The 27,645-nt window shown below is 43.9% G+C and overlaps 1 protein-coding gene across 1 annotated transcript; it reads right to left on the bottom strand.

The window, feature by feature from the left end:
- Positions 1-2,547: 2,547 nt before the first annotated feature.
- On the bottom strand, positions 2,548-27,645 carry FAM174B (family with sequence similarity 174 member B; the record flags this gene model as incomplete). The annotated part of the gene is made up of 10 exons (XM_081337018.1): positions 2,548-4,599; positions 6,419-6,550; positions 22,366-22,931; positions 23,137-23,142; positions 23,338-23,343; positions 23,539-23,544; positions 23,740-23,745; positions 23,941-23,946; positions 24,142-24,147; positions 27,433-27,645. The coding sequence occupies 10 exons, from the start codon at positions 27,643-27,645 to the stop codon at positions 4,596-4,598; spliced, it is 951 nt and encodes a 316-aa protein (XP_081193144.1). The 3' UTR covers positions 2,548-4,595.

The raw sequence follows: 27,645 nt of genomic DNA on the forward strand, positions 1-27,645 counted from the left end.
AAAACAAGGTATGATTTAGTGCAGCATGGAGCTGATCTTTGGTTCTTTGAAATTAAAAACAACAACAAATCTTTAAAATCAAGACCCAGGAGAGAGAGACTAGTCCCCCTTTTTTTAATCTCACCATCTCAAGAATAGGGGAAAATACCCATGCACTGAAAGATGTTTGTATCAAAGACATGGCTCACATACAAGGATGATTTGCTTTTTTTTTCTTGTAGTCCCTTAATTTGGGGTAGATATGGGGCAACTGGATGGACCTGAGCATTTACTAGCTAGATGCATTTCCTGACATCTACATGGAGTTTGCAGCAGATTTTTTTTCTTTGCACCCTGAGAAACATTTGCAGTTACCTAGGATTGAACTCTCAACCTTCCGAATGAGAGGCAAGGGCCTTCACCACTAAGCCACCATACCACGCACCTGGGTCATTTGCTTTATTTGTCTGAAATATGCTTTGCGTTCAGGAAGGAGATTGCGTAGCTCTCTAGAAGCCAAGTGAGCTACATTTCCCAGAAGCCCCATGTAGCACAACCAAGAAAAATAGAAGTTGGGAGCTGCTACTGTACTTTCAGGATTCATTAAAAGAGGCATGCAATCAGAAACCATATTTGAAGAAGTGAGCTAGCCTCAGGAATTGCAAAATAAACGAACAACATTCCTTGCCATTTTTGACTTTTCCTTCTCCAACTAAATGGTCTCTAGTTGTGTAGCTTTTTGTGTTCTATAATTCCTAGGGAGCAGAGCCATTGGCTAAAAGGGCCTCAGGAAAAGCGTCTTGGCGAACAGTTGTTAAATGCAGCTAATTCTGTTACTGAAATTTAGAAATGTCTTTATGGGCAGGTGTGAAAGCCAGCCACTTGGGCAATAAAGATCAGCATGCAAAGGGTGAAGCAGATGGGGAAATGGATGCGAGCCACGAAATTGGGTAATAAAGAGCTAATCTTGAAACTTTTTTTTTCTCCACAGGAAGAAAAAAACATTGCGGGCAGGAAAGACACAAGTTCAGCTGGGATCAACCAGAATGGACCCGACCACCTTCTCAATTACAGAGAGATTTTTGAGATACTGCTGGGGGAAATCTCACCCAATTGCTTTTTAAGAAAGTAAGCGTGCAAAACCACAGGCTGTTCAAAAGTGGATCCATAAGAGCTATTTGGAACTAATAAAAGGGGAACGTCTGGGAGGAAGGATTTCAGAAACTTCATGGATGTGGCAAAATCCACTTCAGGTTACCTTGCTATCACCCCTATTAAACTTCTGCAATTACCATCTCTGCCTGCATCTTCTTCCCTCCACTGAGTTCAGCAGGCACCAAAGAAAATCCTCAGAAAATCCCAAGAGAGAAGAAGAGTCTGGGAAAAAATGTTTTTCTCAATATCTCTGGGACAGCAAAGGAGGGAAGCAAGAGTCAAATATCTTGTGGCTGCCAGCTCAGAATATTTCAAAACTGGCATGACAAGAACACGTGGCTCTTAACTAAGCGATCTAAGAGACTAAATTTATCCCTTTTTCTGAGAACATGGTCCCAGTCTGGATTCCTGAATTAAGAGAACAAACATCTTTTTGTTATCATAAAATTACAAATGGGGTGGGGGGAGGGCCCCTCTGTAAATATGGCTTTTAGACACAGCATGGGAAAAGGAAGCTGGGATGTCGAGTTGGCGCAACCCAAACTTTATATTTTTTACAGAAGCGGAAACTCAACTCTTTCAACACTATTTTATGTCCTATGTCCTTGGTTACAGTCTTTAGGACTATGGCTTTTAGGAGTAAAAGCAAAGGTAAAGAGTTCCGTCTCCAGTTGTGTCTAACTCTAGGGCGCACTGCTCATCTCTTGTTTCTTGGCCGAGGGAGCCAGCATTGTCCAAAGACACGTCCGCTGTGAGAATAGGCCAAAGGTGCACGAAACCCCGTACCTTCCCCCTCCCAAAGTGGTACCTATTGATCTACTCACATTTGCACGCTTTTGAACGGCTAGGTGGGCAGGAGCTGAAGCAAGGAACGGGAGCTCACTCCATTGCGTAGTGCTTGGGTCTCGAACCCGGACTGTCAGCTTTCCAGCTGAGAAGCTTAGCATCTTTAACTTACTGAGCCATTTCATCCCCTTCAAGAATAGCGACTTATTAAGGCAGAGAACCTGGAAAGTGTGTGCAGAGAAGAGCAGCCAAGATGATGAAGAACCATGAAGGCTAAATCGTATGGTGAACAGTTGAGAGAAGTAGGTATGTCTAACCTATCAAAGAGAAGGATTAGGGGGACATGATAACTGTCCAACGCTTTAAGGGCTCACAAATGAAGGCAAATATAATAATAATAATAATAATAATAATAATAATAATAATAATAATAATAATAATAATAATAATAATAATAATTATTATTATTATTATTATTATTATTATTATTATTATTATTATTATTATTATTATTATTATTGTTGTTGTTGTTGTTGTTGGAAGGGACCTTGGAGGTCATCTAGTCCAAACCCCTGCTCAGGCAGGAAAACCTATACCATTTCAGGCAAATGGCTGTCCAGTCTCTTCTTAAAAACCTCCAGTGTTGGAGCATTCACCACCTCTGGAGGCAGGTTGTTCCACTGGTTAATTGTTCTAGCTGTCAGGAAGTTTCTCCTTAGTTCTAGGTTGCTTCTCTCCTTGATTAGTTTCCATCCGTTGCTTCTTGTTCTGCCTTCGGGCGCTTTGGAGAATAGTTTGACTCCCTCTTCTTTGGGGCAGCCCCTGAGATATTGGAACACTGCTATCATGTCCCCCCTCGTCCTTCTCTTCATTAAACTAGACATACCCAATTCCAGCAGACGTTCCTTATATGTTTTACTCTCCAGTCCCCTAATCATCTTTGTTGCTCTTCTCTTTACTCTTTCTAGAGTCTCAACATCTTTTTTACATCGTGGTGACCAAAACTGGATGTGGTATTTCAAGTGTGGCCTTACCAAGGCATTGAAAAGTAGTATTAGTACTTCACGTGATCTTGATTCTATTCCTCTGTTAATGCAGCCTAGCACTGTGTTGTTTTGTCCCAGGATAATGTTGCAGGATCCAATCTACAGTCCGCTAGAGAGAAATTCCCTGAAGATGGGCTCCAGCATGAATCCAAAAACTCGGAAGACGGAACCCCTGGTCCTGGTGACCAACCCAGATTAGATCCCGCAACTTTAAAGGCTGTCACAGAGAAGAGGGGATTGTCTTACCATTTTTCTCTGAGGCCCCAGAGGGCAGGACAAGAGGTAACAGGGGTGGAAGCTTATTAAAGAGAGATCCAGCCTAGAAAGGAGGAGAAATTTTCTGACGGTGAGAACAATTAATCAACGGAATAGCTTGCTTCGTGAAGTTGTGGGTGCTCCATAATTGGAGGTTTTCAAAAATAGACTGGACGATCATTTGACCAGCACGGTATAAGGTCTCCTGCCTTGAGCAGGGGATTGGACTAGAAGACATCCAGCCCTAGGATTCTATATTCTAAGGTTAAATGGGCAATTTCTTCAGCGGTGCTAAAGAAGCATTAGGCTCTCCTGGAGAAAGAAGGAACAAAAGAAAACCACCATCTACTTTGCCTTATATTTATTCGCTAGGTATAATTAAAAGGGAAACAGTCCACCGCTAAGCAAAGTTCAAACCATGATGAAATGACCAAGCTGAAGACACTCAGTGTGTGGAGTTTCAGCTGTCCTAATTGACAAGTCAGTAAAAACCATCATTTCCAGAGACAAAAGAGGTTGGGGAAAGTTTCTGTTGGGGAGAACAGATGGGACCACTCTGGCATGAAGGCAAAAACCTCTTATTCCAATTCAGTAATCCGACTGCTAATTGCCTTGAAATGAAAAAAATTATGAGAAGCTATAGAAACGCAAAACAGTGCATACGTCAAAATCGCTTCTCCGCATGAAGGTGTGAGATGCAGGGGATTGAAAGAAAAATGCGTATATATCTCCCTGTAAAAACAGGAAACCTTACTGTAAATTAATACAGCAGCATACTGGTCCTCATTAATAATAGCAAGGCACGAGAGCTATCTACCGAAAGGGTTACCCATGAAAATTCTCCTCCCCCACCCACCCCCCCAACACAAATATGCACAAAACCTTGCTAAATAATTTCAGCCCTAACCGATACAAGTTCCAATCTGCACACAAGAGGAACAAACACTTTAGTCAACTCAGAACCGATCCCAGAATGCAGTCAGAATCCATCTGTCTACTTTAATATTTTGAGCAAAGAACACCTTGGCAGCTTCTGAAGTGTTGAATGAAGGTTGCTGATCGTGGCTGACCTCGGTTCTCTAATTTGCTGGTGGCATCTGAAGCTGTGGTAAATCGGAAGGATTGTCTTTAGAATTAAAAAGAAGTTCCAAAAGAAGAACTCCTTCAGTTCATCACATCATTCATCCAGGAACGTAAGGGCCGTATTTATTAGGAACATGCCAAAGGTCAAATCCAACATCCGCACTTTTCTGTAGATCAAAATGTTGTGGATCCAAAAAAAAAAAAGTTATTCTCCATTTCTCCTTTCATTCCAAAGTTCCTCCATCGTTTTCGACATGAGACGGTGTGCCTGAGGAGTCCAGTCCAGTGGCCTCACCTGAGAAAACAAACCAGCATCGTTAGAGGATGCACACCATCAAACCGAGAAAGATTTTTTTTTTCAAACTAGCAAGCCAGCCGTCATTTAACAATTAGAAATGAGCTAGAGAGCTCATTTTGGAATTAAATGGCTCTCCCAGGCAAATCCCCTCCGGGACTTATCAAAACCGCTTTGGGGTCAACTGAATAGAGAGGAAGCCCATTGGAGACACAGCTAAACCGTTCATGCCCCAAAGAGAATTACCATCGGACTAGGTGTCGCTTGCTTGGCTCCAAAGCAAATAGTTTGTTTGTTCCGGCTTTGTCTCTCGGATTGATTAAACCATGATTGTTGAAGTCAGGGACAAGCTGTTAGAGCCATAATAAGCACTACTTCCCTCCCTCCCCTCTCCGCTGCTTCGAATCCAGGCTTGTTTTTAACCACAGCTCTCTAGGATGGCAGAAATGGTATCGATTGGATTTAAAAGAAAATCCGGGGCAAAGCCCTGAAGATCATATGTGAAAAGGCATCTAAGCCAGGAAAGGAGCAAAAGAAGTTCCTGTTTTGGAACATCCACCTTGGCTGTGGGAGACTCCAGTCCTCCAACAGTCGATGAAAAACGCTCATCGTCCATCTCCCAACTCACTCGATGCCTCCTGCAATTTTCATAGCAATTATTGTATGGAAGACGTTTTGTCACTGCTTTTCTTCTGAGGTGACTTTTTTTTTTAGTTTTTTGGCTTACAGCTGCAGCTGAGGGTTTTCCTAGCACCTCACCTTCAGACCACAATTGGGATTAGAATTTTCATTGGTAAGCAAAGCAGTTGTTAAAAGTGAGTCACACACAATTTTAAGACCTTTTGTGCCGTGGTTGTTAAGTGAATCACTGCAGTTGTTAAATGAATGACACGGCTGTTAAGCAAACCCGGCTTCCCCTATTGACTGTGCTCATCAGAAGTTAACTGGGAAGGTGACAAAAGCCTGGGTTTTTTTGATCATGTGACTGTGGGGAACGCCGCAATGGTCATAAGTGCAAGGACCGGTCATAAACCACTTTTTTTTTACAGTACTGTTGCAATTTTAGTGACTAAGCAAATGATTGCAAGTCAAGGACTAATTGTGGCAATGGATGGAAACTTATCAAGGAGAGAATTAACCTAAAAAGAAGGAGAAATTTCCTGGCAATGAGAGCAATTAATCAGTGGAATGGGTTGCCATCCAGAAGTTGTGGGTGCTTCATCACTGGAGGTTTTTAAGAAGAGATTGGGCAACCATTTGTCCATAAGTGATCCTACCCTGATGTCCAGCATGGGGCCATAGAGTGAATCAGATTCAAAGGGCATCTCCATGATGAAGCTGTGTCGCTGTGTCTTTCCTTGGGATCATATAATAGCCCCAAATCAGTGATTTGCATACACCTTTTAGAGACCAAGTGCCCAAACTGCACCCCAAAACACACTTGGGTGGGTGTGGCCAATTGGGTGGGTGTGGCCCATTGGGTGGGCGTGGCTGCAGTGGTAACAGCAGAGTGGGTGGAACTAAAAGGTAAAATCAATCAATTCCAACTTTGCGAGATCTTTTTTTTTTCCTGCGAGAAGTTGAGATTGATTGATTGATTGAACCTTTCTTTTTTTTTGCACACGGCAGCAGAGGTCAAAAGTGAAAAGGTTTTATAAAACCCAGCTGAAGGCCTAGGACTGGGGCGATGGCACGTGTGCCCACAGAGAGGGCTCTGCGTGCCACCTATGGCACACGTGCCATAGATTCGCCACCATGACCCCAAATGAAGCACCCCAGCATCTCCAGGCTTGTGCGTCCATCCCTCTTTTCCCCCTACCTATATTTTATATCAAATACTGTGGAGTCTTCGTCATCCTCCTCCTCTTCGTTTAAGGGAGCCATTTCCACCCGCTCTGCCGGAGTCGTGATAATATCATATTTGCGGGGTTTTTTAGTCCTCCTCCTAGACCTAAAATGAAAGAAGAAAATATTTTAGATATTGGGCGATACCGATGTCTGTTCAGAAAGATTGCAACCGTTTCTTCAATACCATCTTTGTGCTCCAAGCTATCAACAACCACTTGGTTAGAGATGATATTTGGGGTTAGGGTTAGGGAGAAGAATCACAGACTCAAACTTTAGGACTTCCTGGCTTAAGATCACATGATTTATTCACTTAAACTGTTCGTCCACACCCAAAATAATAATAATAATAATAATAATAATAATAATAATAATAATAATAATAATAATAATAATAATAATAATAATAATAATAATTATTATTATTATTATTATTATTATTATTATTATTTAATTTTTATACCGCCCTTCTCCCGAAGGACTCAGGGCGGTGTACAGGGCAATATAATAAAATACAATATATAAAAATAAGCCACCTCCTCTCTTCTTTATCAACATATCATCCTAGAAGGCTTCAGCTGTTTCGTTCCCAAGCTGGCAATTCTAAGAGGCTCTCTTAAAACAGCAAGTTGGAACACAAGCCGTTTGCTGGTTTGCCACAACACCCTACTGATAAACCAGATCGGCTGGGTTTCCCCGACATTATAAGCAAAAACCTTTCAAAGTTACCCAGACTTGTCATGGTGTATGCATGCAATTCCTAAGTTAGCTGTCTCACTAAATGCGTTACAGTATCAACACACAGCCGATGCCTGTTTTGCATTCTTACTCTTTGAGAACAACAACTTCAGAGGCACAGTGTTCACTTTTTCCCCCTTCCTGGTATGCCCAGTATCTGTGCCACATTATCTTATTCAGCTGAGGCATCTTGTCATTCAGGTTTAAGACTGTTTAGAGCAAAGTGAAACTGATCAAAGAGAGAAGCAACCTGGAATTAAGGAGAAACTTCCTGACAGTGAGGACAATCGACCAGTGGAACAGCTTGCCTCCAGAAATTGTGGGCGCTCCATCACTGGAGGTTTTTAAGAAGAGGCTAGACAGTCACTTGTCTGAGATGGTATATAGGTTCTCCTGCTTGAGCAGGGGGCTGGACTAGAAGACATCCTATTCTATTCTATTCTATTCTATTCTATTCTATTCTATTCTATTCTATTCTATTCTATTCTATTCTACTCTACTCTACTCTACTCTACTCTACTCTACTCTACTCTACTCTACTCTACGATGAGACGGTCAACTTATTTTCCAAAGTCCCAGAAGGCAAGACTAGAAACAATGGATGGAAACTAATCAAGGAGAGAAGCAACCTGGAATTAAGGAGAAACTGTCTAACAGCGAGAACAATTAACCAGTGGAACAGCTTGACTCCAGAAATTATGGGTGCTCCATCCCTGGAGGTTTTTAAGAAGAAGCTAGACAGTCACTTGTCTGAGATGGTATAGGTTCTCCTGCTTGAGCAGGGGGCTGGACTAGAAGACCTCCAGGGTTCCTTCCAGCTCTGTTCTATTCTAAAATCTATTTCATGAGACTCATCAAAAGTATAAAGCCACAATGCTGGGAGAAATGTGTATATGTGTTCTGCCCTGTCCAAATCTTGCCCTTCTTCCCCCACCCCCAAACCTTCCCACCCCCCGGAGCCGTCACATTGCATCAGTTTAGGAACAAAATTGCCAGTGATTGAACAGCTTGTACTCTTATCCGCTCAACTGTCGTTTGATTGAGCTTGTTAGATGCGAACCGCATAATGACCTATTAAAAACCAATACAGGCTGGCAGGTGTTTAGAAAATGTTCTCAAGATTATACTACTTATTTTAGAAAACATCCTGGCTTCTAGTTCAGGTTTCACCATCAATAACATTAATTAAAATCGCCCCTCTGTGCCTTTATTATAGATTTATTTGACGTCCGCTCAGTTGTGCATTGTTTTTGCTGACACGTTACAGGCCTCCTTATCGCAAAGGCTTTGGCTAGGTTGAAAGCAGTTTTATACCTCTGGAAATAAAACAATGCTTTCTCTACCTGTATCTGCCCCAGAGGCAGGATCACACAACCCTTTCTTGGTGTTTGGGATCCTTGGTTCTCTCTGAGTGGGTGTTTTTTTTTTGGTAGACATTTCAGTACCAAACTAGGTAATATAAGATGATATATAACTAAGATGTTCAAAGGCCTGGAGGCTAAAACATATGAAGAACAGCTGCAGGACTTGGGTTTGGCCAGTCTAAAGAAAAGAAGAAATAGGGGAGACATGATAGCAGAATTCCAGTATCTGAGGGGCTGCCACAAGGCAGAGGAGGCCAGGTTGTTCACCAAAGCACCAGAGGGCAGGACGAGAAACAATGGTTGGAAACTGATCAAGGAGAGAAGCAACCTGGAACTAAGGAGAAACTTCCTGACAGTGAGGACAATCAACCAGTGGAACAGCTTGCCTCCAGAAATCGTGGGCGCTCCATCACTGGAGATTTTTAAGAAGAGACTAGACATTCACCTGTCTGAGATGGTGTAGGTTCTCCTGCTTGAGCAGGGGGTGGACTAGAAGAGCTCCAAGGTCCCTTCCAGCTCTCTCCTAGCCTAGCCTAGCCTAGCCTAGCCCAGCCTAGCCTAGCCTATCAGTGCTGGAGGGGAGTAGGGTTGAACTTAATTTTATACATTAGTGGATGCCCTGTTGGTGGGAGTGTTCTTGGTGGTTCCCTTATGGTGTGCTACATTGCCCCTTACATATTCTCCCGAAATATAGTGGTTGTTCAATAAGGACAAGGTAAAGGTTTTCCCCGTCCAGTCACATTTGACTCTACGTGGTGATGCTCATCTGTTTCCTAGCCGAGGGAGCAAGCATTGTCCAAAGACAATTTCTGTGGTCATGTGGCCAGGAAGACTATACACAGAATGCTGTTACCTTCCCACCGATGTGATACCTTTTTATCTACTCACATTTGCATGCTTTCAAACTGCTACGGGGGAAGAAGCTGGGGCCAAGGAACAGGAGCTCACCCCATCGCACGGCGCTCGAGTCTCGAACCTGGGCTATCAACTTTCCAGCTGAGCATCTTTAACCAGTGAACCATCACACCCCTTTGGTTGCTCGGTAGGCACTTCTAAAGTGACCTCAAAGAGTTAAGCAAGATTGGGCTTTGCTGGCACCTGAATGGCAGACCACCAGGGCTAACGGCTAAACATGGACGTTTTTTTTTTTTAAAGGCTAAACACGAGCGTCTTTTTAAAAAATCCTAAATTGTATAAAAGATCTAACCACTTATTTCATGCTGCCACGAAAACTATATGGACATGATCTTTTAGTCAATGGGAGTGGGAAGCTGCAGGCTCACGATACACCACAGCAAAATATCTGCAGCGTTTAACCCATAAGATTTAGGGCGAACCTGGTGATTGTCATGAAAGGGTGGGTTAAAATGGCTGTGGATTTTAAACAATCATGTAACCTGCACATTTCAGGCTCCCAGGGCTGAGAAGCTCTTAGTCCGCAATTTACAAACACCGAAGTCAAACCCACAATTTCCCCATTCCCTGCACATTTAAAAGGTGTTTTTTAAGGTGGTTCAATAATTCCCTTGCTATACCATCCCCACTTTCTCACCTTCTCTTTGGCACTTTCCCATGTTCAGTTTTGCCAACCGATCTTAACTTTTCTATTTATTTAGTGTACGGCATCTATAGAGGTTGTGCAATCGTTGATATACAAATTTAGTTTAAATAAAGCATCAACGGATAGAGAGAGACAGACAGGCATACAGATTTGATAGATACACAGACAGATAGATAAGATAGATAATAGAAAGAGATAGATAGATAGATAGATAGATAGATAGATAGATAGATAGATAGATAGATAGATAGATAGATAGATAGATAGATAGATAGATAGATAGATAGATGATAGATAGATAAACAGACAGACAGATACATACACACACACATACATACATATATACATACATACAATATAATAAATAATATGTTAAATTAAAATAAAACTATAATAAAATCATCATAATATGGAGTCATAGAATTGCAATGGAATAGATGTTATAATTTGATATCTAAGGAAGCTAACCATCTAACTGCTCCTGGTGTGGTTGCAGTGAGATAATCTCAGGTGCCTTGACATTTCCTGAGGAGACATTCTTGAACTAACCTGACTGTGTGTTACAGTCCTTTTCACAATTCCTTATAGTCAGTTGCACAAGGTGATATTTTTCCCTGCTTTGCATGCACCATTTTCCACCACTAAAACAAGCATTACAGTAGCTTTGAAGTCCATTCTACTCAGCAGCACTAAGAGTCCCAAAGGGCAATTCCAAAAGACCTCAGAGGAGATTGGTGAACCAAGTATCCTTGTTCTGATGAACTACAGAATCATTCCTGGGATGTATGGATCCCTTCTTTTTGATCCACTGCAAAATCTAACCAGAATTCCTAGCCAGCATTGTAAAAGGAACATAATACTGTAGAACAGGGGTCTTCAAACTTGGCCCTTTTAGGACTCGTGGACTTCAACTCCCAGAATTCCTCAGCCAAGCGTGCCTGGCTGAGGAATTCTGGGAGTTGAAGTCCACAAGTCCTAAAAGGGCCAAGTTTGAAGACCCCTGCTGTGGAAGCTGGGCCAGTAGAAACTGGAAATTTCAATCCCTTTGCAGACACGATTAATCTCAGATGGCTTTTGTTTGAAGTGGAGATGTGAAAACACTCCTCTTGATCTTTATGGACATTATTACTCATGCCACCTTTGTTCTGGGTTTATTTAAACATCTGGCACTCCACGCCTGTGGCTTGCATTGATGAATTTCAAATATTTAGTCAGCTTAACCCGGGTTGATTTAGCAAGTTCTGTGCAAACTTCCAGAGAGTCACCACCAAGGAACTAGGTTGCCAACACCCTCTTATGTTCAGCTTTTTGTGTTGGCTTCACAGCCCGCTTCTGAAGGACGTGAACCTTCTACAAACTAGTTTCTGCAGGTAGTTAAATGCACAGAACAAGTCCCAAGATATATTTATTTCCTGCCAATCCACTATGGTGGGATTCATACAATGGGATAGTTACAGTGCACTGGTTAAGACCGTACTTGCAAAACTGCTTCCAATTTGGGCACCGTGATAGAGTGAAAAAGTGCAGAGAACAGCAACAATGATGATAAAAGATCTGGAGATTAAACCATACACGGAATGATTGAGGACACTAGGTATGTCTAGTCTAACAAAGAGAAGGACCACAGGTGACCTGATAGCAATCTTCCAATATCTCAGGGGCTGCCACAAAGAACAGGAGGTCAACCTATTCTCCAAAGCACCTGAAGGCAGGACAAGAAGCAACGGATGGAAACTAATCAAGAAGAGAATCAACCTAGAACTAAGGAGGAATTTCCTGACAGAACAATTAACCAGTGGAACAACCTGCCTCCAGAAGTGATAAATGCTCCAACACTGGGAGTTTTGAAGAAGAGACTGGACAGCCATTTGTCTGAAATGATATAGGGTTTCCTGCCTGAGCAGGGGGTTGGACTAGATGACCTCCAAGGTCCCTTCCAAGTCTGCTATTCCGTTATGCTGATGTTTTCTGATGGAAGTGTCTTTCCACCTTTCCTGATGGTCTTGCTCCTCTACTTTTAACAGGGTGTGGACAAGTCAGATTCGTTGGGTAAGGAAAGGTTAATCGAGAGTGTCATTCTGACAGCTTTGCTTGCTAAGTTCTTGTCTCAGACCTATGTTTTAAGGTGGGGCAAAGTAACTAGTCAAAAGTTGGAAGGAAGTTGTTTCAAAGAAAACAAAGCTACGAAGCTCGGACAAAGTTGGGTCTCCTGTTTTAACACTGTACTTCCATATCCTATAGGGTATAGGCTATCCTTTCACAGGACTAAAGGAAACTTCCCCCAACTTGCTGGAAACAATGGGGATTGTATCATGACCACATGGCAATTCCTAAAGCCCACTGCCCATTCCCTGTGCTATATAGAGGCGAGCAATCCTTTTCAACCAGCAGGCAGAAAAGAACTTGGGAATATGCATACTCCCATTTGGAAGATAACAAACTTTGGAAGTTGAGCTTTATCCTCAGCAGCAGCTGCAGCACCATTCACACGCAACCCACCCATTCACCTGTACTCTCCCCTTCTTCTTCTTCTTCTTCTTTTTTAGGTGCAGACTTTGCTTCCAAGACAACCACTGGGCCTTAGTTAGTTCACCATTTTCTAAGAACGTCACCTATAACTGGATCTAGAGGCCTTTTTGGAAACAACTTTCTTCTTCTTCTTCTTCTTCTTCTTCTTCTTCTTCTTCTTCTTCTTCTTCTTCTTCTTCTTCTTCTTCTTCTTCTTCTTCTTCTTCTTCCTCCTCCTCCTCCTCCTCCTTCTTCCTTCCTCCATCCTCCCATAAATAAGACAAACTGCTAGTAACCCTAACCACATGCAGTTGGAATCTTGCTGTAAGACTAAGACCATGGAGTCAAAAGAATGGATATCCTTCTCACTTTACTTTTGCTTCCTCTTCCCTTTCTTGGTTGTCTCTCCTCTACTAAGCTTAGACCAATGTTTGTCAACCTTGGCCACTTTAACATGGGCGGGCTTGAACTTCCAGAATTCATGCTGGCTGGGGAATTCTGGGAGTTGAAATCTACACATCTTAAAAGTTGGCAAATTTGGCAGACTGCTTCAGACTGTAAGCCCCTTGGGGCAAGAATCTGTCTTTCCATTGTCAAAGGCAGGGGGTGAGGCTGAGAAACTTCTGCCTCAGTGGCTCTGGTCCCCCTCAAACCGGACTAGAATCTAGCTGCTAAGTGTGCAAACCAAGATTACAGACTCACATATACTGCTGTCCTTTCCAAATTTGCAGAGTGTCCCTGTTCAACAGTTGCTGTTGAGCTGTGAATTAAATACTGACAGCCAGCTGCTGATGTTCAACTGAGTTTCATTTTGATTTAAATTCATGTTGCAGCAAATGTAGCTTTCATCCTAGAACCACCCCGCTGTTTAGTTATGTATTTGATTTATACTGTATGATTTTCGTTCAGCAGATAAAGGCAGCACACAGAATATTCTGGCCTCCCATTTGGACCCAGAACCACCACGCTGTGAGGCAGACCGTACTGGGAGAGAGGGACTGGGTCAAATTCAACAAGTAAACAGCTGTAGCTGAGAGTGAGCTTGGACTGGGATCCCATTGGTGTAGATCCAACATTTGAACCCCTATACGCAGACGCTCTTTGTCTAAGTTGCAGCCTGCCTTAAAATCAAGCGCAGACCTTGCTCAGTGCCGAGTTCGATTGAGGCAATTTATCAGCCTGGTTAAATTCACTTAATCTCTTAATCAGTCAATGTTGTGGCAGGCAAAACTGGGTTCCAAAAGTGCTAGACATTTTAAAAAGGACCAGAATTACAGAATCATAGAGTTGGAAGGGACCTTGGAGGTCTCCAACTCCCCTGCTCAGGCAAGAGATCCTATGCTATTTCAGATAAGTGGCTGTCCAGTCTCTTCTTAAAAGCCTCCAGTCATGGAGCACCCACAACGGCTGGAGGCCAGCTGGTCTACTGATTAATTGTTCTAACTGTCGGGAAATGACTCCTGATTTCAAGGTTGGTTGATTAGTTTCCTTGATTAGTTTCCGTCCATTGCTTCTTGTTCTGCCTTCAGAAGCTGGCAATAATGGGGCAAGGAGCTGCATGCAAATCCTAACAGAGAAATGCATATGGGCTGCTGCTCTTCCAATTTTGCAAATGTCCTGGCTTGCTTAATTTTAAAATGCCATGGAGGCCGTTGGCAGGAGAGCTGCAGACCAGCCTTCCGTCACTCCAGCTGCTTGGTGAAGGCGCACCGTCACATGGCAAGCAGCTGAGTTGCCTCATCTGATCATTGTCTTTCACCAGCAAGCTCTGCGGGCTGATCTTCAGCCTGAGGTCTATTTTTAGTCCAGCAGCCTAAGGGAGAAAAGGATTGATGCTCAACCACCGTTCAAGAGCACATCCAACAATGAGTCGTCTCTCTGTGGCTGGCTGGCAGCAGTGTCTCTTGGTGAAAGGAAAATCTAGAGCTTGATGTTTGCAGAAGCAGCCTCCTGAAATTAGTACACCCCCCCCCCACCTTAAGGCAAAGTGTCAACTGTCCAGTTGGCAAATCCAGAAAAAAAGAAACTCCGGGGACATTATTTTACCAAGAGTATAAAACTTTACTTTAAAAAAAACACTATACTGGCACAGAAGAAGCAAAACCAGCTCTGGGTTTCCCGTGCAAAAGCAAGCATGGTTAATTCCCCCCTTTTCCCTGTCGGGCCACCCACAATCCATTATGTCCACCAATCACTTCTGTTTGTATTGTTATGGGAAACAGCCAGCCATACCGGGACGTCTGCTTGGTGTGTCCTTGAAATTTATTTTATTTATTTTATTTTAATCCCATTTATATCCCGCCCTTCTCCGAAGACTCAGGGCGGCTTACAAGCTTAGCAGTAGCCTTCATTCTATGTATATGCCTGCTTATTAGGGCTTTCGCCCCCCCCTCCAAGCGGCATTATTACAAAGTCAGCTTAATTGCCCCCAACAATCTGGGTCCTCATTTTACCTACCTCGGAAGGATGGAAGGCTGAGTCAACCTTGAGCCTGGTGGGACTCGAACCTGCACTAATTGCAGGCAGCTGGTGTTACTTAAGGAGGCATCAGCCCACTGCTCCACCGAGGCCCTTGAAATGCCACCAAGTTGATGGCTGCTTGGACATCATTCCCCCATCCCTGTTACCAGTGCTTTTTTTGTAAAAGAAAAAGGTGCCGGACCTCACATATGTCATACAACCCACCTTGCCTATCCTACAAGGTTCCATCTAAAAAAGGTGCCGGAACTCCGTTCTGAGCGTTCTATGAGAAAAAAAGCCCTGCCTGTTACTGTCAAGGTGCGAGCGAAGGGCCAATGTAGGTGAAAGCGACAAGACAGTCTCGGATCCTGAAATGGTGCTACTTTTTGCACAAAACGAGGAGCCGATTAATGCCTCAAACGAAGCTGCTAAAACAGAACCAGGCAGGTTTTATTTCTTTTTAACCATTGGGTCGTGTCCGACTCTCGGCGACTTTATAGCCAAGTGTTCTCCATCCTACCCTTTCGAGCACAGCTTCTTTCCATTGTATTGCTAAGCACATTGTGCTTTAGATTGTAAGCCGCCCTGAGTCTTCGGAGAAGGGTGGGATATAAATGGGATTAAAATAAAATAAATAAATAAAAATAAATGTTCAGCTCTGCATTAGATCCGACCTCATCAAGGCAGCGTGTTCTTTGCTTGCCCCTTCGTCTTGTTCCACTGAACCTTCCTAGCACCATCGCCTTCTCCAATGAATTCGAGGCAGGCAGGCAGAAGGGGCTAAAATATTACCGAAGGGAATGACAAAGGCAGAACACGCTTATTCAGTTGTTCCAAGCTGTTCTACAAACCTGACCGTCAAAAGAAGCAGAAAGTCACGAAATACTACTGCTTTTTTTTTTTTTAAGTCGGAGGTAAAACGAACAACAGACACTATAAAGAAATGATGGCTACTACAGCGGAAAGATTTTGAAGATGCTGGAGAAAGAGATAAAGGGAAGAGAAACACGCCTTTAAAACCTTGTTAACTAAACGGATGACGCATTTTTTTCAGCACGTCCACCTTTGTTAGGTGGCTTTTACTGTGTAGACCAGGAGTAGGCAACCTTGGCTCTTTTATGACTCATGGACTTCAACTCCCAGAATTCCCAAAGGTGCTTTTTTGTTCAAAAGGCAACTGGACTTTCTTGGGTTTTTTTTTTCCTTGAGAACATTTTGCTTCTCATCCAAGAAGCTTCTTCAGTTCTGACTGAGGTAAAGAAGCTTCTTGGATGAGAAGCGAAAGGTTTTAAGGAAGAAGGAAAAAAACAAAACCCAGAAACTCAAGTTGCCTTTTGGAAAAAAGCACCTTTGGGACTGGACTGGACTTAATCAAACAATCAATTCCACAGTGTTTTTCATGAGCTGGAGCCCACTTCTAAACATGTCATGTGCCTTCAGGGGTCCACAAATGCTTCTTGGTGCAAAAAGAAGAAGATTTGGCTAACCCCATCCAAGAAAAACAGGTCTTCTTGCATAACTAGTGGCTGCAGTTCAGCCATCCGCCTTGCTGATGAACCGCTGCAAATTTTGTTAGGAAATTGCCTTTTCTTTTAAACGGAACAACAGAGTGCTAGACAGATTTTTTTGCAAGAACTGAAGCCCTCAGGAACCACAAAGGGATTGTAGTAGTAGTAGTAGTAGTAGTAGTAGTAGTAGTAGTAATAATAATAATAATAATAATAATAATAATAATAATAATAATAATAATAATAACAAAACAATAATAATAATAATAATAATAATAATAATAATAATAATAATAATAATAATAATAATAACAACAACAACAACAACAACAACAACAATAATAATATACCCATTGTCATCGGGGCACTGGGAACTACGTCCAAAAACTTTGCAAAACACATCAAGAAATTGCAGCTTCCTGCAATAACTCCAGCAAAGCTACAAAAAACTGCGCTACTCGGAACATCTTCCATTTTAAGGAGATACCTGGTTGATACCTAGGATGCTGGCAGCAACCCGTGTCAACCATTAATGCCAGTCAATTTGAGTGTTCAGTTGACTGAGTTTCATGTTTTATGAATAAAAGTTTTATAATTAATAATAATAATAATAATATAAGTAGTCCTCGACTTACGACAGTTGACCCCCAAATTTCTGTGGTTAAGTGACACATTTGGTGGAGTTTTGCCCCATTTTACAACCTTTCTTGCCACAGCTGTTAAGCGAGTCACCGCAGCTGATAAGTTACTAGCAGGGCTGTTAAGTGAATCTGGCTCCCCCATTGATTTTGCTTGTTGAAAAGTTGCAAAATGTGATCACATGACCTGGGACCCAGCCATAGTCGTTCAGTATGAACCCGTTTGCCGAGCTTCTGAATTTTGATCACATGACGATGGGGATGCTAACAGAAGCCGTCAGGGTGAAAAATGGTCCTAAGCCACTTTTTTTCAGTGCTGCTGTAAATTTGAAGGGTCACCAAATGAACTATTGTAAGTCGTGCACTACTTATAATTAATTTCTGCCTGATAAAGGAGAACTCAGCTACAGACACGGTAATTTCTCCCCTCTAACACTTCCCTTTTTATACCTGGCCATCTTAAAAATGGAACAAATGAATACACACACACAAAGATCTTGAGACTCTAGAAAGAGTACAGAGAAGAGCAACAAAGATGATCAGGGGACTGGAGGCTAAAACAGGAACGGCTGCTGGAATTGGGTATGTCTAGTTTAAGGAAGAGAAGCACCAGGGTTGACATGATAGCAGTGTTCCAATATCTCAGGGGCTGCCACAAAGAAGAGGGAGTCAAGCTATTCTCCAAAGCCCCTGAAGGCAGGACAAGAAGCAACAGATGGAAACTAACCAAAGAGAGAAGCAACCTAGAACTAAGGAGAAATTTCCTGAGAGTTAGAACAGTTAACCAGTGGAACAACCTGCCTCCAGAAGCTCTGAATGCTCCAACACTGGAAGTTTTTAAGAAGAGACTGGACGACCATTTATCTGGAATGGTATAGGGATTCCTGCCTGAGCAGGGGGGTTGGACTAGATGACCTCCAAGGTCCCTTCCAACTTTATTTATTTATTTTTATTTTTATTTTATTATTATTATTATTATTATTATTATTATTATTATTATTATTATTATTATTATTATTATTATTATTATTATTATTATTATTGTTATTATTATTATTATTATTATTCCCAACAAACAACATAAAACAAAGAATAACAGGTTTGGATAGGACCTTGGAAGTCTTCCAGTCCTGATCAAGCTGCAGACTTTCTATTATTCTGGACAAATGGCTGTCCAGTCCCTTCTTAAAAACCTCCAGCGATGGAGAACATTTCATTTCTGTTTTACTCTCTCTCCTTTTTTTCCCCAGCCCAACCTGGCAAGTGAATAAATCGGAACGGGAAAAACAGGTTTTTTAAGAGCTCTATCGAGGCTTTTCAACATGCTTATTTGACTTCTGCAAGAAGTGCCCAGTTTCTTCCTCTGGAAAATTTTAAAATTCAGAAAACCAGCTTCCGCTCGAGCTCTGCCTATCCAACCTTCTGTTCAGGAAAGACCTATAACAGATTTCCAGATATGTTTCCAAGAAAGATCACACAGGCTTCCTGTAAACAAGAAATTTAATACCCCAGAAGGCTGCCAAGGCTGATATCACCTTTCCCATTCATTAGCTCTTCAAGCATCAGAGCTTCACGTCCGTGGTCGCCCATGCGCTTTGCAAGGAGAAAGCCACACAAACAGTTCCTGACACTAATACAGGCACACGGTATGCAATCCACACCAGGAAATTAACCCAGCTGTGCAATCAACCCAGTTCCTAGAGTCGCACACCAATACTAAACTAATCGAAACATGAATAAACTGATCAAAACACGAAATAAACTAATCAAAAGCATTGGGTCTTCAGAACTCCTAAGCCTACAAACTGCGGCTTGTAACTCACCTGGTTAGGCACGCCGTGCGAACTCTGCAACTTACATATATATGTAGTCTTCGACTTACAAGTTAGTGAACATTTCTGGTTACAAGGGCACCGGAAAAAGTGACTTACGACTGTTTTTTGCACTTACGACCGTTGCAGCATCTACACCTGGGGTCACGTCATCAAAATTTAGATGCTTGGCAACTGACTCGTATTTATGACGGTTGCAATGTCCTGGGGATAGGTAATCCCCTTTTTGTGACCTTCTGACAGGGACATTTAACGGGGAAACCAGATTCATTTAACAACTGTGTTACTAATTTAACCACTGCAGGGATTCAATTAACGACTGTGGCAAGAAAGGTTGCAAAATGGAGCAAAACTCGCTTACCTAATGTCTCACTTAGCCACAGAAATATTGGGCTCAACTGCGGGTCGTAAGTCGAGCACTTACCTGTCTTACCACTTAAAAGATTCATTGTCATAACAACTGTGAAAGATTACTTGGGGATTGTGGAGCAAAATTTTGCCGGTCCTGGTTTACACAGCTAAAACGCCTGACTTGGAAATGCTTAATATTCTGGTTTTTTTGATCATCCCAATTTGGTGAAAATATACGTAACCCATAATGTAAATGTTTCTAACATAAGCCGTGATTGGAAGCTGTTAAGGCAGCTGGTGAGAACAGCTTTTTTCAGCTTGTACCTGGCAGATGTGCTGGGATAACAACTCCCAGAATTCCAAGCTCTGGTGACAAAAGTATGTTGACAACTGCTATGCCAGCACATCTGGAGATGGCCAGATGGGAGAAGGTGGGGTTGTGCTTTAGTAGAGAGGATTTAATGCCCTGCTTACACAGGTAGCTCTTAATTATGGCTGGTTGCTAAGTAACAGCTGAAACAACAGAGCCCCCCCCAAAAGCTACCTGTGACCTGATTTTGAAACTACAAGGGCAACACACACTCCTGCGATCATGTGATCATATGTAGGGTGCTTGGCAACTGGCTCACCTTGATGGCTGTTTGCAAGCAGACACATGACTGATTTTTCATGGGTTTGGGTTTTTTTTTTGCCGATTTCCAGGGTTTACTTCCATTTTCTGCCCAAATATGCTCACTGGATAAAATGGGTTTGCTTAGCAAGCACTTAACGGCCATCACAAAAAGTCATAAAATATATTCACCAAACAGCCATCACAAAAAGTCATAAAATCAGTTCCAGGCACATAGTGACCTGCTTAACAACTCAATTACATCCTACCTATATGTGATTTCTTCTTTTTTTTCTCTTTTTTTTAAAGGTACAGGTAGTCCTCAACTTACGGCCACAATTGAAGCCCCCCCCAAATTTATGTTGCTAAGTGAGAAATTTGTTAAGCGAGATGCCCTGTTTTATGACTTTTCTTGCCACATCTGTTCAACCAATCGGTGCAGTTGTTAGTCCCGTGGTTTTTAAGAGAATCTGGTCTCCCCATTGGCTTGATCACACGATCCCAGGACACGGCTGCCGTCACAAATAGGAGTCAGCTGTCAAGCATCCGAATGCAAATCACGCGACCATGGGGAGGCTTCAACGGTCATTAACTGTGAAAAACGGTCCTAAGTCATTTTTTTTCCCAGTGCCGTTGCAACTTCCAACGGTCACTAAGTGAATTGTTACAAATCAAGGACTCCCTGTACCTTTTAGTCTGTATTGATTTCTGGCAACTGCTTGGATCAGTCCCTGCAGCTTTTTTTTTTTGCCAGGGTTTTGGAAGTAGCTTTTGCTACATACATTGCCTTCTTCTTCCTAGGACTGGGAGTAACTGGCCCAGGGCTTTGTGCTTAAAGTGAGACTAGAACTCACAGTCACCCTGTTTCTGTCCTGTTGCATTAACCACAACACTACACCACACCACACAACACTAAACTGGGGTTCCGGGCTCCAGCTACAAGGGATGAGTTTGTCATGCAGTTGAACAGAGAGAGGACTAAAAGCAAGGACTTGGGGCCCGGGGAGGGGGGGGGCGTCACAGCAATCCTGAACTCAGCACTTTAAAAGTTGGTCCTTCTTGCCATTTGCAGGGGAGGCACCAGCATCTCCCTCTGTATTTACTAATTTACAATTTACTAATTGCTCAGGTCCCTGTTAAGATCAAGCGAAAAAAGCCCTGGGGGATGGGAGGAAGTGTTTTCTCCCTTACAGAAATATATCTTGTTCAGAGGGGAAAGTAAACAGGATTCCCACCATCCTCCCTCAAAAGTCAGATTCTTATGAGCGCTGTGCCTGCGGGGGTGGGGGTGTTTGTGGCTCACACAGGCGATTGTGGTTGAACCTGGGCAAAACAGCTGAGTTTTCATCGAGAAAGCCTTGGTTTAAACCTCACTCCCTCACCATTAAGCCAGTGGCTGTCGGCAACTGCTCTCAAGCTTCTCCATAAGCAAGAAAGGGATAATATATGACGTGCCCTTCTGCGTTTTGCATAGGGGTGGGGAGCTCTTCTCAAAAGAATTGTTAAGTACACCTGATTGACAGCCCGTGCCAGCAGAACAAGGGCAATGTAAAAAGTCAGGGCAGCAGGAAAAGGATTGGCAAGCGTTAGGTCTTCTTAAAGAAGTGAGCCTCTTCTGTCAAGAAGATATCCTGGCCTAGCTTAGAAGAAGATGCAGCGTTATTAGACATCTGCAGTAGCATAGTTGGGGAATATATATATTTGGAGTACATAGGTTGACTCAGCCTTCCATCCTTCCGAGGTTGGTAAAATGAGGACCCCGATGGTTGGGGGGAGGGGGCAAGAGGCTGGCGCTGTAAGCCGCTTTAGAGAGAGGGTTGTAAAGCGCCGTGAAGCGGCGTGTAAGTCTAAGCGCCGTTGCTATTGCTATATATTAAGAGAATAATTCTGCACAGAATCCTTACAGCCCCAGGCTGGCCTAAATGCGAAAAAGGCAGGCTGAGAACATTCAAACCTGGCGGGTTTGAAACCCAAACAGGTTCACCCCCCCCCCCTTATTTCTCCACCAGGAAGGCAGAGGTTAACACCCTGGCCTACCTTGTCAGATTGTGTTTGTGTGGTGGGGGGCGGGGTGGGGTGAGGGGGAGGAAAAGCTTAGGAAGGCAAGGGGTGGGCAGCATTTCTAAAGTTCCCCCCTACTCCCACCAAGCAAGGTTACAAAAATACACCTTACACTTTACCTCCCCTGTGGGGGGGGAGGGGGTTAAAGCTGCCCAAGGAGAAGGCTGGGCTAGGGTCCTAGCGGGGTGGGGCGGGCCGAAGGCTCTCGGCTGCATTAGGGGAGGGGGTGGGGGTCCAGGGGCGAAGGGCTGCGGCCAGGGACCCCGCGCGCCCCTTTCCTCCCGCCGCACCTGAGCACGCGGAACAGCAGGCAGGCCATCAGACAGGCGCTGGCCGCGCAGGCTCCAATGACAGCGGCCTTCAGCGCCGGTAAATCGCGCAGCATTGCCAGGACCGGGTTGCGCTGGGCAGCGCCGCTGTGGTTCCCGGCCGAGGACGGCGGCGGTGGCGGCGGCGGCGGCGAGACGGCCGCTTTCTGGGCATCGCCGGGGCTGCCGCTGGCGTTCTTGGAGATGGAGGCGGGCGGCGGCGCCAAGGCCAGCAAGGCGGCGGGTAGGATCGCGAGCAGCAGCAGCAGCAGCTGGCAGGTTCGCTCCGCCGGGCGAAACATGGTGCAGGGCAGAGAGGCGCGCAGAGTCGGCGCACGGGCGCACGGAGTGGCTTTGGAGGGTGGTGGAGAGAGCTCTGCGCGCGAGGGAGAGGATCGCGCGGCTTCTTCGCGCAGGCTGCTCGCCCCACCGGCCAAGGCAGCAGCAGCAGCAGTGGCGGCGCTTCTCCGGTGCGGCTCCTCCAGCGCTCCGAGCCGGATCAGTCGAGCGAGCGAGCGGCTGGCGGGGGAGGAGCTGAGCTGGCTGCGCTGGGGAAGGGAAGGGAAGGGAAAGGAAAGGGAGGGAGGGAACGGTGGGTAGGCAGCAGCTGGCCCGGGGCCGGGCTTCGGCAGCGGCAGCGGCAAGGAAGCTGGCGGTGACAGCTGCTCCGAGGGGACCGCCTAGCCCAGGGGTAGGCAACCTTGGCTCTTTTATGACTCGTGGACTTCCAGAATTCCTGAGCCCTAGACCCACCTGGAACTAGAACAAGGGAAACGCAACATATGAATCGGGTTTTCCCAATGTCTACAAAATAAAATTTGACTCTATGCATTTACTTTGAATGTGATCCCATTCATTATAATACTCCTTGTTCCCTAGCCCAGGGGTAGGCAACCTTGGCTCTTTTATGACTCGTGGACTTCAACTCCCAGAATTCCTGAGCCCTAGACCCACCTGGAACTAGAACAAGGGAAACGCAACATATGAATTGGGTTTTCCCAATGTCTACAAAATAAAATTTGACTCTATGCATTTACTTTGAATGTGATCCCATTCATTATAATACTCCTTGTTCCCTAGCCCAGGGGTAGGCAACCTTGGCTCTTTTATGACTCGTGGACTTCAACTCCCAGAATTCCTGAGCCCTAGACCCACCTGGAACTAGAACAAGGGAAACGCAACATATGAATTGGGTTTTCCCAATGTCTACAAAATAAAATTTGACTCTATGCATTTACTTTGAATGTGATCCCATTCATTATAATACTCCTTGTTCCCTAGACCAGGGGTAGGCAACCTTGGCTCTTTTATGACTCGTGGACTTCAACTCCCAGAATTCCTGAGCCCTAGACCCACCTGGAACTAGAACAAGGGAAACGCAACATATGAATTGGGTTTTCCCAATGTCTACAAAATAAAATTTGACTCTATGCATTTACTTTGAATGTGATCCCATTCATTATAATACTCCTTGTTCCCTAGCCCAGGGGTAGGCAACCTTGGCTCTTTTATGACTCGTGGACTTCAACTCCCAGAATTCCTGAGCCCTAGACCCACCTGGAACTAGAACAAGGGAAACGCAACATATGAATTGGGTTTTCCCAATGTCTACAAAATAAAATTTGACTCTATGCATTTACTTTGAATGTGATCCCATTCATTATAATACTCCTTGTTCCCTAGACCAGGGGTAGGCAACCTTGGCTCTTTTATGACTCGTGGACTTCAACTCCCAGAATTCCTGAGCCCTAGACCCACCTGGAACTAGAACAAGGGAAACGCAACATATGAATCGGGTTTTCCCAATGTCTACAAAATAAAATTTGACTCTATGCATTTACTTTGAATGTGATCCCATTCATTATAATACTCCTTGTTCCCTAGCCCAGGGGTAGGCAACCTTGGCTCTTTTATGACTCGTGGACTTCAACTCCCAGAATTCCTGAGCCAGCCATGCTGGCTCAGGAATTCTGGGAGTTGAAGTCCACGAGTCATAAAAGAGCCAAGGTTGCCTACCCCTGGCCTAGCCTCTGCCCCCCCCCCCCCCCCGTGCAGAAGGCCTTTGCCCTTCCAAGGAAAAGAGAATATCTGTAGCTCCGGGTTGAAAATTCAGGGCTCCTGGGTGCTCTCCGAGCTGGCTTGTTGCAGACGTGTCCATGCTAGCTCTGATGATGTTACCTAGTGTGGGTCATGAAACAAGCCAGCTCGGAGAGCGCCAAGGATCTCACAGTTGTTTTCCCACCCCCCTTCCTCTTTGACACTCCGCAAACCTCGCCCCTTTTTAGCAGCGATGATGATGATGATGATGATGATGATGATGATGATGATGATGCCTAGTTAGGGTAATGAAAAGTCTGCAAAAAAGAGAAGCTCGGAGATCACCCAGGAGCCCTTCGTTGACTGGAGTCCCAGTTGCCAAGGCAAGGAGACCAACTCGACTCTGCGCACCTTGGCAGAGTAGAGTCATCCGGGCTTCTGCTCACGTGCAGAGTGCCTTCCCCCCTTGGCAAATATCAGTTGACGGAAAACTAATTCCGCCAAGTGAAACAGGGAGAATCTCAGAAAAAGATGGAAGGGAAATATTTTTCCCACTGTTCTTGGTTCCCAGGGATGTCAGTGTGTGGCTAGTCTTGGCCTTGCTTAATCATGGTTTCTTGGCTGACCCAAGTTTTTGTCCACACATTCAGTTTTGCCATAAGCCCTGATTGACAAGCCATAACAGAGCTGGATTCATTTATTAACGTGAAGGCCTAAAACCAAGCATTGTTTATTTTTATTTTTTACAACTATCTGTTTTGCCTCCTTTGTATTATGTGTTATGTGCCTTGAAACATTGTATTATTTCAGTACAGTGATGTTTAAATCATAAAAGATTACTGGCATTCTGTTATCTGGAAAAGAGTGTTGAAAAATAAGAGCAAAAAAAGATATTCTATCAATAATTAATTGCAATTCAGGATATCAATATTCCATGCATTAAAATTATTTGGGTTTTTAAATTCAAAGTTGAGTAGGACATTAAAGAAAAAAACATGGTGACAGGCCTCTAAGTGTTTGTCATTTAATGTAGGTTTAGGTCTGAAGCTAATTACTTGATATTAAAATCTCCATTGTGTTGTTATTTTATGCATACACGCATATTAATGAGAGAGAGAAAAAGGTAACTAGAACAAATTTAGCAAGAATTAAAATACCCCAATAGTAGAAATAATAATAATAATAATAATAATAATAATAATAATAATAATAATAATAATAATAATAATGAAACAATGAGGGTTTTTTTAACTTAAGGTAAAAAGGTAAAGGTTCCCCCGCACATGCGTGCTAGTCATTTCCAACTCTAGGGGCCGGTGCTCATCTCCGTTTCAAAGCCAAAGAGCCAGCGCTTGTCCGAGGACGTCTCCGTGGTCATGTGGCCGGCATGACTAGACGCCAAAGGCGCACGGAACGCTGTTACCTTCCCACCGTATTGGTCCCTATTTTTCTACTTGCATTTTTACGTGCTTTCGAACTGCTAGGTTGGCAGAAGCTGGGACGAGTAACACGTGCTCACTCTGTTACGCGGCACTCGGGATTCGACCCGCCAAACTGCCGACCTGGTCGACAAGCTCAGCGTCCCAACCCACTGAGCCACCGCATTTTTCACTTAGTTTAACTAAATGTAAGGAAGAATAGTTGCATACACTCAAGACAGCATGGCAAATAGAATCACTAACTGTTTGGCTTCTAAGGAGGGCTTTGTTCGTTTTCTTCCATTCAATTGTGTCCATGAAGCTAGAGTTCAGCAGTCTTCAAACTTGGCAACTTTAAGACTTGTGGACTTCAACTCCCAGAATTCCTCAGCTGGCTGAGGGATTCTGGGAGTTGAAGTCCACAAGTCTTAAAGTTGCCAAGTTTGAAGACCCCTGAGCTAGACGGTGGTTCTCCCAAAGGAGATCCTGCAGAAGGACAAAACTCACACTGTTGTTTTACACCCTGAGAGTAATAGAAACCTAATAGTGAATGTGAATTTAGATGAGTTCAGAAAGGTGCAGTGTGTGCCATTGGTTAAAGGAAAGCTAGAATTGTGGTAGGATGAAATATTTAGAGGATGGCAGGCACCAAGGTTAGGCAAACCAAGCTTTGTTAAATAAGTCACAACCGGCTGGGTTTGAATAATACATGAAGTCAAAGCCAAATCCTTTGATCTCTGACCCAATCATTGTTCCTCTTGGGATAATCATTTTTCAACCAACTTGGAAGACTTTAAGTCTGGGAAAAGGCGGGAAGAGAAGAAAATGAATCCATAGGACATAGGATATCAGGGAGAGATGGGACCTTGGAGGTCTTTTAGTTCAACCCTAAGCTAAAGCAGGAGACATTATACCAGGGGTCTTCAAACTTGGCCCTTTTATGACTTGTGGACTTCAACTCCCAGAATTCCTCAGCCAGCATGCCTGGCTGAGGAATTCTGGGAGTTGAAGTCCACAAGTCATAAAAGGGCCAAGTTTGAAGACCCCCTACCTTATACCATCCCGGGCAAATGGCTGTCTAATCTTTTCTTGAAAACCTCCAGTGATGGAACACCCACAGCTCTGGGAGGTAAGCCGTTCTGTTGATTAATTGTTCTCACGGACAGGAGATTTCTCCTTAATTCTAGGTTGGCTTTCTCCTTGGTACATTTCTATCCGTTGCTTCTTGTCCCGGTCCTTTGGAGAATAGGCCGACCCCTTCTTCCCTGTGACAGCCCCTCAAACATTGGAAGATTGCTATCATGGCATACCTAATCCTTCTCTTCCTTAGGCTAGACATGCTTAGTCCCTCCAACTGTTCACCGTACAACTTAGCCTACACACACACACACACCACCACCCCAATGGTCTTTCTTGCTCTCCTCTGTTCTTTTTCCAGCTTTGTAACATTTTGTGTGCGTCGTGGTGACCAGAACAGGGACGCATTCTTCCCAGCGTGTCCTCTTTAGTTATCGTTCAAAATAAGCCAACTCTCTCTAAAGCCTCATCACTCATGCTTGAAATATCGAGCCACGGAGAACCCCTGACAAATTACGTGTGTCACGTTGTTCTTTCCGAGGACCAGATGCCCAGCCAAGTTCTCCGACTGGTTCTCCTGCTTTCTGTGCTCTAATTTCAACCAAAGATGCATGGCGTTCCCGTAGGGGCTGATCTTGGCCCCAAGGCATGTAAGTGATATAATGGGAGCTTTCCCATCACCTGCCTCGTTTATGTGGGCTGAGCTGCGGATCTGCCCACATTCGGCCAT

The sequence above is a fragment of the Vipera berus genome, assembly GCF_964194415.1.
Source record: "Vipera berus genome assembly, chromosome: 12".
NCBI lineage: Eukaryota > Metazoa > Chordata > Lepidosauria > Squamata > Viperidae > Vipera > Vipera berus.